Here is a 12,777-nt window from a genome sequence, read left to right on the forward strand (position 1 = left end):
TCCCCCTTGAGAGTATCAAAGCCAGCTTCCCTTTTCATTAAAGGTTCTTCCTGTTTTCCTTTTCCAGCTTACCCTATTAAGTACCCGCTTTAAATGGAAAAAAAAACATTACCCCTTCTTCTAGTCTCCCTACTCATCCTTTTGGAGTAGAGACAGAAAAGTCAGAGGCAGGCAGAAGGTCTCTGAAGAATATTGAGGAGGAAGGAAGGAGAAGCCTGCAGCACTTACCCCCCTGCACTGATAATATGCGAGTTGGCCAGCACGAAGTGGCAAACGTCCTCATCATGTCCAGCAAAGACTCCCAGGGGCCTCCGGTTCAAGCTGCCACCATCTGGGCGGAACTGATAGGCCAGGATGAAATTAGCCTGGGATATGTACAGAGAATCACCCTCTAGCTGCATCCAGGGCATCTGACTGCAGAGATGAAAAACAAAATTTAAGGATCATCAAGATATAGCAGGAAAATTCAACTTCAGTCTTTAGAAAGGCTGACCAATCCCCAACTTAGCTTTACCTGTAAGGCTAAGTCTATATCTCACTCCCCTCCTTCAAAACTAACACCTACCCTTAGGCTTCCCTAGAAAACTAGAGTGATTAAGCTTTGTGGTGACCCTATCTTCTTTATCACTATTTCCCTAGAAATATCTTCTTTATCATTATTTCCCTAGAAAACTAGAGTGATTAAGCTTTGTGGTGACCCTATCTTCTTTTGGCTTCTCTTGTGGCTTAGCTGGTAAAGAATCCACCCACAATGTGGGAGACCTGGGTTTGATCCCTGGGTTGGGAAGATCCCCTAGAGAAGGGCAAGGCTACCCATTCCAGTATTCTGGCCTGAAGAATTCCATGGACTGTATATAGTTCATGGGGTTGCAAAGAGTTGTACATGACTGAGCGACTTTCATTTACTTACTTATCTTCTTTGCAAAGTCAGAATAAAAGACCCATTAAATAGTCACTTTCAAAAGGAGAATGCTTGGGAGTTCCCTGGTGGTCCAGTGATTAGTACTCGGTACTTTCACTGCCAAGGCCCCGGGGTTCAATCCCTGGTCAGGGAACTATCCCCCTAGCTACCCATGTGAAAGTCAAGTGTTAGCTGATCACTTGTGTTTGACTCTTTGTGATCCCCATGGACTGTAGCCTGCCAGGACCCTCTGTCTTTGGAATCCTCCAGGCTAGAATACTGGAGTGGGTAGCCATTCTCTTCTCCAAGGGATCTTCCCGACCCAGAGATGGAACCCAGGTCTCCTGCATTGCAGGAAGATTCTTTACCGTCTGAGCCACCAGGGAAGCCCAGCTACCCATGGTGTCTAAATAAATAAATGGAGAATGTTTAAGACTTGAATTACTGGCTACCTACAGACTTCTTTTGAGTAGACAGAGCACCGCCCCCCCCACCACCACCAAAAAAAAGCAGTAATTGAGGGGTGGGGAAGAGCAAAAAGAAACCTTCCACTCAGATGAAATAATTTTCATTCTGTGTCCTCACTGATCTGAAGATTAAGTGGTAAGTTTCAAGATTCTAAGACTCCCATACACACCTTTTTCCCAATAGATCAATTAGGGTGTGATAGAGAAAAGAGAAGAGTGAGCCTAGGGAAGCCCCATTCCCTTGTCCTACTAGAGCAAAGGGGCCACTTTTAAGTGAAAGGAATAAAGCCGTTTAGGAAAGGATGCTAATGTACTGATTAAATACCTAGATCCTCTCAGAGGATATCTAAGTTTCTGTACTAGAGGCTAAGTGTGGCAATGGCAAAACACAGCTGCAGAGCAGTGTACTACAGTTCAGTGACTACAGAGAAATGATTGGCTCTCACAGAAAGCTGATAAGAGAAATCCACAAACAGTTAAAAGATTCTAACCACAATCTGGCAGGAAGAAGAAACACTGGAAGCCACAGACCAGTCCCATGGCATGGAGTAAGCCTTAAAAACAAAGAGGACTCTGCCAGACACCATGCTCTCTGGTGGGGACTAAGCTCCTTTCCCAAGGTACATCCCCACAGACTGTCCTACACCACAGCAGGGTCCTGGAGCTAACATGTCCCAAGCAAAGCATAGGGACAGATGATTCATCCCCATTTATAGAGACACCATCTTCCACTGCCAAGTATGTCTGAGCAAACTGGGCTGTGTTTCTTCCCCAGACTCCTTAATACAAGCGTCATGGGAATGTACAAAAGTTCTGCAAATTGACTTGACGGACCATTAAATGCAGCTTGGACTTTGTAGCAACTAGTTTCTGCACATGAGATTTTAACAAGTGTGTGCATATATTATATGGAACATGTATAGTGTACAAATGCCTGCACTCTCATTCATTATGCACATTCCTCTTCAACATGCCCTTGCACAAGTTTGTGGCATACTCAAGTGGGCAACAAACAGAAGGGTTTGGAATTCATGTGTTTAGAGCCATCTGGTAAATAGCCATTTGCCCAGAATAAGAAACCAGGTTCATGCCAGGTGAACAGTGGAGAATCCCGGGATAGCCTAGTAACCATTTTGCATATTTATTTGCCACACTGCTTGAAACCAGCCCAAAAAGACATCAGGAACAAAACCTTGATAGAGAAATAAACTCTTCCTTCTGGCAACAAAAGGCAAATAGGAAGCAGAAGGTAAAGCCCTTTCTCTTACAAGTTCATCTTTCTTCCCAAGTTTCTTTACCATCACCACTACCACATAATTCACAGGAACTCGTGTCAGTGAAAGCAGCAGAAGTTGGATACAAGCAAAACTGGACACTTCTTCATCACATAAAGAAGCCTGCCTGGCCCTATGAGCAGAGCTCCAGGTCAACTAGAATGTGGAATCATGCTGTTCCCTGTCCATTCCAACCAATTAACAAGGAGTACTTTTTGGTAATCAAATAATAACTGGAATAATTTAGCATCAGTGAGGTATAAAATCTGTGGCATCAGCAGTGCCAAGCCATTATTTAAATCTCCTGCCATTTTTTCCTAAGCTCTGCCTCCTATAACATATATATCCAAACCTTCAGATCCTATTTAGCTTTTTAATAAAAGTAAGGGAGAGCACTACAGGAAGCCAAGAGGGAAGGTGTAACTCCCTAGAGTAGAACATTAAAAAAAAAAATTATAAAACAAGATGAGGTGGAGTATTGGCTTCATTTCTTTCTTTTGGTGAGGTGTATTAACAGAGGTTACTTCTGAGTGGTAGGATTTAGATAAGTTTATTTTCTTCTTTAACTTTTTCTTTTCTTTTCAAATTTCTACAATAAACATTTATTATTTTTATAATCATAAAAATACAGGCTCTGTTAAATTAAAGTACATTTTTGGGGGGGTAATCTTTTTTCAAATGTGAAAAAAAAAGTTGTCCTTCTGATGCCCCCTTCGTGGTGTTTAAAGAATCACCACTGGCTCATCACCCAAGTCAGGCACATTTATACTCCAGCTCGGACTAGATTTTTCATTCCCAGTATGCTTTTATGTCCCAGGGAGCTTTAAAGGAGTCAAGAGGCCACTTACCTGCATCTCCACTTCAGCAGAATCCCCTCTCGGCAGCGCCCCAACCTCCAGTTCTGAGATATCTTCACTCGTTCCTTTACTGGTACACTGGCCATCCTATGTCCAGACAGAGGAGATAATCCAGTCACTACACTGACAACCACAAAAAACTCCCTGGGCTTATGAGTCAGGACTCAGGAACATCCAGAAAATATCTGGATAGAAGTGAAGAGGTTAGGAGATATGAAAAGAGATAACTCTTCTCTCCCACATTAGGATAATCAAGAGAGCCGAGAACAGCAGCCTGTGCTCTGCAGTGTCCATAGTGATGCCAAAGCAATCTAACAGAGCAAGGGTAACAGAAAGGACTGGCACCACTGGCTAGCCATGTGGAAAATATCCCTACCTCACACCATACAAAAAAATTAATTAAAAACAGATCACAGATTTAAACATAAAATCTAAAACTATAAAGCTGTCAGAGAAAAAAATATAAAAATAGCTCTGTGAGTCAAAGTAGACAATAGTTTCTTAAGACACACAAAGCAATAATACAAAAGAAATATCCAACAAATTAGATTTTATCAAAATTAAAATTTTCTGCCCATCAAAATGAATACACAAGCCACAGTCTGGGAGAAAGTATTCATAAAACATATATTTGACTGAGAGGACTATACCCCCCAAATATCCTTGTATATGTATATATTTTGAAGTCTAACAAGGAACTCTCCTACATTCTTGGTGAGAGATGACAATGGTACAGCCACTTTGGGAAAAGGTCTGGCAGTTTATTATTGATCTAAACATACACCTACTCTATGACCTAGCAATTGAGGCTTTCGCAGGGGCTCAGATAGTAAAGAATGCCTGCATGCAGGATACTCGGATCCAATCCCTGGGTCAGGAAGATACCCTGGAGAAGGAAATGGCTACCCAGTCCAGTATTCTTGCCTAGAGAATTCCACAGACAGTGAAGCCCGGCAGGCTACAGTCCATGACTCAAAAGAACTGAAAACATATGCTCACAGGAAGACTTACACAAGACTAGTCACAGGACAGATCTTCCCAGGATCCCATCTAGTACCCACATTGTATCTAGTTGTGTCTCCTGAGTCTCCTCTGGTCTAACAGTAGTTTCTCAGTCTTTCCTTATTTTTCATGATCTTCAGTTCAGTCGCTTGTTGTGTCCAACTCTTTGTGACCCCATGGACTGCAGTACATCAGGCCTCCCTGTCCATCACCGACTCCCAGACCTTGCTCAAACTCATGTCCATTGAATCAGTGATGCCATCCAACCATCTCATGCTTTGTCATACCCTTCTCCTCCTGCCTTCAGTCTTTCCCAGCATCAGAGTCTTTTCCAATGAATCAGTTCTTTGAATCAGGAGGCCAAAGCATTGGAGCTTCAGCATCAGTTCTTTTTTTTTTTTTTTTTTTTTAGCATCAGTTCTTCCAATGAATATTCAGGACTGATTTCCTTTAGGATTGACTGGTTTGATCTCCTTACAGTCCAAGGGGCTCTCAAGAATCTTGTCCAACACCACAGTTCAAAAGCATCAGTTCTTCAGCACTCAGCCTTCTTTATGGTCCAGCTCTCACATCCATACATGACTACTGGAAAAACCATACCTTTGACTAGACAGACCTTTTTAATATGCTGTCTAGGTTGGTCATAGCTTTTCTTCCAAGGAGTAAGTGTCTTTTAATTTTATGGCTATAGTCACCATCTGCAGTGATTTTGGAGCCCAAGAAAATAAAGTCTGTCACTGCTTACATTTTTTCCCCATCTAATTGCCTGAAGTGATGGGACCAGATGTCATGATCTTCATTTTTTGAATGTTGAATTTTAAGCCCATTTTTTTCACTTTCTTCTTTCACTTTCATCAACAGGCTCTTCAGTTCCTCTTTGCTTTCTGCTATAAGGATGGTGTTATCTGCATATCTTAAGTTGTTGGTATTTCCCCCGGCAATCTTGATTCCAGCTTGTGCTTCATCCAGCCCGGCATTTCACATGATGTACTCTGCACAGAAGTTAAATAAGCAGGGTAACAATATACAGCCTTGATGTACTACTTTCCCTATTTGGAACCAGTCTGTTGCTCCACATATGGTTCTAACTGTTGCTTCTTCACCTGCATACAGATTTCTCAGGAGGCAGGTCAGGTGGTCTGATATTCCCATCGCTTTCAGAATTTTCCACAGTTTGTTGTGATCCACACAGTCAAAGGCTTTGGCATAATCAATAAAGCAGTAGATGTTTTTCTAGAATTCTCTTGCCTTTTCTATGATCCAATGGATGTTGGCAATTTGATCTCTGGTTCCTCTGCCTTTTCTAAATCCAGCTTGAACATCTGGATGTTCTCAGCTCACGTACCACTGAAGCCTTGCTTGGAGAATTTTGAGCATTACTTTGCTAGCATGTGAGATGAGTGCAATTGTGTGATAGTTTGAACATTCTTTGGCATTGCCTTTCTTTGGGATTGGAATGAAAACTGACCTTTTCCAGTCCTGTGGCCACTGCTGAGTTTTCCACATTTGCTGGCATACTCAGTGCAGCACTTTCACAGCATCATCTTTTAGGGCTTGAAATAGCTCAGCTGGAATTTCATCACCTCCACTAGCTTTGTTCGTAGTTACGCTTTCAAAGGTCTACTTGACTTCAGATTCCAGGATGCCTGGTTCTAGCTGAGTGATCACACCATCATAGTTATATGGGTCATTAAGATCTTTTTTGTACAGTTTTTCTGTGTATTCTTGCCACTTCTTCTTAATATTTTCTGCTTTTGTTAGGTTCATACCGTTTCTGTCCTTTATTGTGCCCATCTTTGCATGAAATGTTCCCCTGGTATCTCTTAACATCTTGAAGAGATCTCTTATCTTTCCCATTTTATTGTTTTCCTCTATTTCTTTGCATTGGTCACTGAGGAAGGCTTTCTTATCTTTCTTTGCTATTCTTTGGAACTCTGCATTCAGATGGGTATATCTTTCCTTTAAAACTTTTAAAATTTCTTTTTATCTTTTGCCATTCTAAGAAGCAAAAAAAGATTCCTCCCTGTTGTTCAAACATGTATTTTTTCTAATTATGGCTAAGACTGAATATATCTGGTCATGTCTGAAAGCCATTTCTTCTACGAAATGCTCATCGATGTTCTTTGTTCCTCTTCCAATTAGGCTTATGGTCTTTTACTTGTGTGTTTGTAAAGGCTCTTTATATATTCTGTGATGTCAATCTTTTCCTAATTTACTATTTTATTTTACTTCATAGTATTTTTTCCATGTAGACATTTTGATTTTTATATATCCATTATTTCATGTCAATCTTTGCCAGAAACGATCCAAACTGATAGGAATTTAATATGCAACAAAGTAAAGTAAGGAAAGAAATCACTACTTAATTAGGGCTGTTGGGTTTGTATAACATCTCCCAGCCTTACTAGAAAGAAAGGAAAGAAGAAAAATATACATGCCTAGAATAGACTCTAAAATAGTCAACTTTGGGTAGCCAACTTTGGGTGTTTTTACTTTTTTCTTTGTGTTTTTATGTTATTTCCCAATTTTTCTACAATGTAATATTTTGGTAAAGATAAAAACATTCATTAAAATAATAATGCTCTTGATAAAACTGGATAGATATCAATAGAGCAAAAATTCTCATCTCATATCATATGTATATTTTCCCAAAATGAAAGAGTAAATTTAAAAGATTTTAACTAGAAGGTTTTTAAGTATTTAAATTTTACATACTGCATAGAAGGAAAAAAAAGAACAAAATGAAAGTAACATAGTAAGGGAAGGCTAACAATTAATGCTATGAGTACAAGTTTTATCCCTAAAGCTTTTAGGGGACTGATAAAAATCTATCAGGATAACAGCCTGTCTCCGATACCCAGTCATCAATATCCAATAGCAGATAAGAACAGGCACACAGTGTTCACATGATAAACACTGCAGAAACATCCTGAAACAATAAGAGTTTACAAACATGCACATTAAAACAATTAATAAAGTACCACCTCACATCTATTAAGTGGAAAAATCACATGCTAGCTTTGGTTTGATAAAAGGGTTTGGGTTTGTTTACATATTGCTGGTGGCTTGCTAGTACAGTCTTCCAGAAAGGAACTCTGTCAAGAAAAGTTGTTACAGGACAGCTTCCGACCCAGCATTCCCAACACTGTCTCACAAAGAAATAATTCAAAAGAAAAATATTTTTTACAAAGATATTTGTAGTTATAGCTGTATATTAAGAGCTAAAATCTAGAAATAGCCCAAATGTCTATCTGTGGGGGAAAATGGTATACTAATGCAATAGAATAAATATGGCTATGAGAAATGACAAATGTGAACACTGCAAAACATTTTGGATATTACTATAACAATAGTGGTAATTTTAAAATAAAGTCTAATTTATAAAAACACTACATAAAACTATGTATCCATAAATAGTTCAGAAGAGGTAAACAGATGGAGTTTTAGGAAGTGAGTATTTCTTTTTAATATGCATCACATAACTGTTGATAGTTTGGTCTTTTCATTTTACCTTTAACCTTTTTATTGAGTTTCATTTAACTAATAGATTAAATGAAGTTGTGAGACAGGCACAGTATGCAAATGTAGGAAACTTATCCGAGCCCCAGTCCTGCCTCTTACAACCTTGGTTACCTAATTTTTCTATTGTCCATTTTCTGCACATATGAAATAAGGACAGTATTTCATGCAATTGTGATATTTTAAAATGACAACTAACACAAAATAACAGATAAGTTACAAATCACTATGAAAAAGGTTATTTATTTTTTATATACAGTAGTAGTTTATATTGACAAATGGTAACATCACTATAGCTAATCTAATAATCATTTATTTTTCTAATTTAATTACATCTCTTAGAAATTATTCTTTTAAAGTCAGGCTGAATGATTAGGATTTGGGTACACACATGTTAAAGCTAAAATATATTACTGAATTCTTCCACTGGGTGAACACAGTCTTCAGTCTCACATCTCTACATAGCAATCTACACTACTGCTAGATGGTTAGAAAACTGAGGTTAGCTATGAACAATCTCCTCTTTCATATCTGGGACAGACTTGGAGATAAAGTTTAACAGCAAGTCTAATCTTTTTCACTAACACTTCAGTTGTTTTGGTCCATCCTGTTAACTGTCTTTTATGGTCCTCAGTTTTAGCTCTAAGTTAGTAGGTAAAGGTGAAACCAAAAATTGAATATTCTGGATCATACAAGAAGGAAATAAAGGGGAAAGAATCAATATACTTCCTGAATTAGGATAAGGACAATATTTCTCTCATCTCCCTGGTCACTTAAATGCCATTTGGTGACACTTTACTAAAGGTCAAACAAAACACTGCCCTGAGGGCCTGATCACAGCAGCAAGAAACTTTCAAAGTTGAACTTTAGAAGCTGCTACCAAGCGGCAGGTGCAGGCATCCTCTCCCACAAACAACAACATAATCAAACTACTTGGCTCTGGCCCTTCAAAACAAATTTCAACTCTAAAAAAATGTTCCACTTGGCTTTCACTTGAGAAATAGTGAGAAACAGTACCACTCTGCTAAAAGCAGCTTAACACAGTTTTTTTTTTTAATCCCTTTTGTTTGTTCGATTCTTCCTGATGGTTAATTTCCCTACCTAGTTGGTGGCCAAATCATATGTATATTCTTACTGGCTTTAGCACTTGAAAAATCAGGAGGAATAAAAAAAAAATTTCTCTCTCTGAAAACAAGTAGCCCTCCCTCCCTGTGGGGACCTATCACAGGCTAGTTAAAGGGAGTTGGTAGAACAAGGCATCCAAAGAGATTGAAAAGACAGGAGCAATTCAGCAGGGACTCTTGCTTCCCATCCCAGAAACGCTCTCCGGTTGGCTGTTCCTTTGACAGTTAGTGGTGTAAAGTGGGGGTGCTCCCCCCAAAATTATTAGTGCCCTGTAAATAAACCTCTGGCGCAGCTGTTAATGCATGGAGAAATCTCTAACCTGGCCTGTGGGCCTGGTGGAACTTCCATTTTCCCAGCCCTCTTTTCTCTTGCCTCAGGCTCATTTTTCCACTTGGCCCCCCTCCCTCTCAGCTTTCCGGCACTTAGTCACCATTATAGTTCGACTGCATTCCTGGGTGCATGACCTATTTTAAACAAAAACAACACAACATGCACCCACAGTAAGCTATCAGGCCCCTTAGAATCTTGGCAACAGTGAGTCCAGAGAGACAGAAATTAATCTAGGCAGTTATCTAGAGTTCCCTTTCATTTCACCTCTCCTCATTCACACTCCAAACCAAAAGCAAACAAATAAACCAAATTTGAAGAAAAATGGCTGAGGGATGAAGAGGGGAGGTGTGAGTATACTAGAGAAGTCATATCCACACAGTCTCTGAGATCAGAAACCTCCTGGATCACAAATCAATTTCCCTCTCTGGCTCACCTTGGAAGTTTGATTCCCCTTGATACCATGCATGCTACCTACCTGCTGCTGACTGACATGATTTCCATAAATATAACATCTTGCTGCCTTGGGAATTCAGGAGAGGAGGGTATCTGTCCACAAGCACAGAACAAGGCCATCTCAAGGGGCACTGGGCTAAGGAGCGGGGACAGGACTATGCAAAATGATGCCTGGGGCTTGGAGTTTTAATTCAACATTTTCTCAATTCTTTGCTCTTTTTGCTCACTGGTAAGCAGATTTCCCCCATACAGCCTGTGCCTACCAGTGCTCCTACCAAGACTAAGACTTTCGCTTTAATGTATACACAAGTATTTAAACAGTCCAAGACAAGAAGCTTCTAACTCTTCCTTCATACATATGTTACACTAAATCCTCCAATGGCCTCAGGAGCAGAGGTCTATAATTAAGGTTCAAATTAAATCAATGAAAAACCATATATTGTGTTAAACTCTTATCCTTCAGGCCAGGAATAGGGAACAGCCTCAAGACCCAAGGTGAAGTGAGATTACAGAGAACATGCCCAGCACGACGACAGGACAGAGAGCACAAGGAGAGCATGGAGCAGACCCACATATCCCTTGAAAGGCCTCCAAGTGTCAGCTCCCCATACTTGTTCAACCTCATTTCCCAGGGCTTCACACTCCACAACTGAACTCCCACCAAGCCATATCTCTTTTACATTCCTATCCCCATATCTTCTCCTATATTGCCAGACCAGCCTACCTTTGTCCCCAACAAATGCTTACTTTCCACTTTGGGACCTAGTCAAATCCATTCATTCTTCAAAATCCAGCTTTAAGCCGCTACTTCCCTGACTCCTCCAACATTCTTCTCTCTCTCATGTGAACCCTTAGACTGAACCTACCGTAAACTATGGCATTGTTAGCTTTGCATAGCTGTATGCCTCAGTTGTCCAACACAGTCATAATTTCCACAAAATTGAGTCTTAAAACTCTCAGTACTTCTAAAAGTGGATCTCAACTAGTATGCTTCAGAGCAGTGATATACCAGGAACCTTAAATAAGTCTGCTATAAATTTTTTAATGATTTATAGACCTTATTTTCACTCAACCAAAGATCCACATTTTTATGAAAACATCCGTCAGACAAACTGCTGAGCCACAATACAGCTTATGACACAATTTGCTACCAAAAAAAAAAAAAAAAAGACTGCATGTTCAAAGCAACATACATGAACTTAACCTCTAAAGATATAAGAGTACAAGGTCAGGGCAGTAAACAGTTCTACTCAGACATTAACATACCAAAGCAAGTAAATGGACAGGTTTTTCAACTTTCTGAAGCCAGCTTTTTTAAAAGAAGACATTCATCTTTTAATCCTTTAATGTACTATCAAAAGTTCTATCACACAAAAATATGTCTTAGACACAAAAGGTAAGAACCTTGTTCCCAGTATAATAGGTATTTTGATAGATACTGCCTAGGAACTGCTTAAGCAAGTTCTCAAAAGTACAGTTCTCCCTTTGGCAAGTCACACTTTCAACAAGACTTACAGATTTTTCAAGAGCCTAGACACACTACCTTCAAGCTCCAAAGGCCTTTCCTAAAAATGTACAAAATACCACATCTTCAGAAATTCAACCAAGGCCACCAAATTCTTATGCTAGAGAGGCTCAAGGAAAGGAATCTGAGCAGATGAAGTATCTTAATGTGGCACTCACATGTCAAAGTTGTCCAAAGCAATGGGCATAACCCTGATTCTTTATGTGGGTTTAGGATTTAAGACCGTGTTCACATTCATTTCCTTCTGCTATTGGTCAAGATCTAAATTTGCAGGGCACTTGATCAGTGTTTGTATTATGCAAGACATTAGAAGATATTAAGTGGGAGAAAGAAGAATTTGATGTCCAAAACATTTTGGACAATGCTGAAACAAAAGTAAACAGGTCTCTCTTGTACAGGACTTCCTTTAACTTACCAGTGGGCATTGTGAGCTCTCAAAAGAGGGGATATGAAGCACAGCATTTCCCATACTCTTTTAATCACAGAATCAGTTTTTTAAGAATCCCACAATACAGCTTTCAGAAAGGCTGATCTAGCACTTTCTAACAATAAACAACAGCAAGAAAGATGCCACTATTTTTTGTGAACAGGCCATCTTCTGAGTCATGAATCAGGCACTACCAGACTCAGAAGTGAACTTGGTTCTCATATCATCACAATGACTTTTCCCTGGGCTCCCCATCTGAAATGCGAGGAATAATTATACTGCTCTGCTTCCCAGGGTTATTTTTTTATTGTTTTTAATCTTGTGATTGTGTTCCATATTAATCACCAAAACAGGTTCTCAGCCCAAGTGGCCAGGCTTCAAAATCGCTGGTGCCCCTGCAGCCTGGATGAAGAGATGGAGAGAACATGAACCAGACGCCACCCAGAATGTTTTTACATCACCAGTTGCTAGGCCATTATGATAAAGTCAGACCGCAGCCAAGATAAGGGATGAAGAGAGGCTCTCCTTTAGTAACTCACTTCTGGAGGGAGGCCCGTTAGTCACACACACCACCTGTATCTGAATCTTGACTCACCTTTTCAACATGGACTTCCTAAATGAAATTCAAAGAAACATAGGAGGTCAGGGACGATTCCCTGGATCTACAGGGAAGAAAGAAAAGGCAGCACCAGCAGAAGACTATTTCCCTTTCTCTACAGAGAAAGAACCCATTACAGAGCTAGTGAGCAGGGGAAATAGCTTTCCTTTCAGTGCAACAGCTTTCCAGGAAAAGTATCTCAACATATTTACTATAAAACAATTTAATTTCCCTGTCCCATCACCTGCCACCCCATCCCCATCCCCGCAAAAAGCCCACAGATTGTGGATTTCCTCTCA

At 39.9% G+C, this 12,777-nt stretch overlaps 1 protein-coding gene across 3 annotated transcripts in view; it reads right to left on the reverse strand.

Annotated features, from left to right (window-relative positions):
* Positions 1-12,777, reverse strand: part of FBXW4 (F-box and WD repeat domain containing 4) — an 83,433-nt gene that overhangs the window by 62,386 nt on the left and 8,270 nt on the right. For all 3 annotated transcript variants that reach the window (XM_061403181.1, XM_061403183.1, XM_061403182.1), the window contains exons 2-3: positions 3,491-3,586; positions 229-414 (exon numbers count right to left, since the gene is read on the reverse strand). In XM_061403181.1, the coding sequence (XP_061259165.1) occupies positions 229-414; positions 3,491-3,586 (282 nt within the window). The remainder of the gene's footprint in view (positions 1-228; positions 415-3,490; positions 3,587-12,777) is intronic.

The sequence above is a fragment of the Bos javanicus genome, chromosome 26 (assembly GCF_032452875.1).
Source record: "Bos javanicus breed banteng chromosome 26, ARS-OSU_banteng_1.0, whole genome shotgun sequence".
Lineage (NCBI taxonomy): Eukaryota > Metazoa > Chordata > Mammalia > Artiodactyla > Bovidae > Bos > Bos javanicus.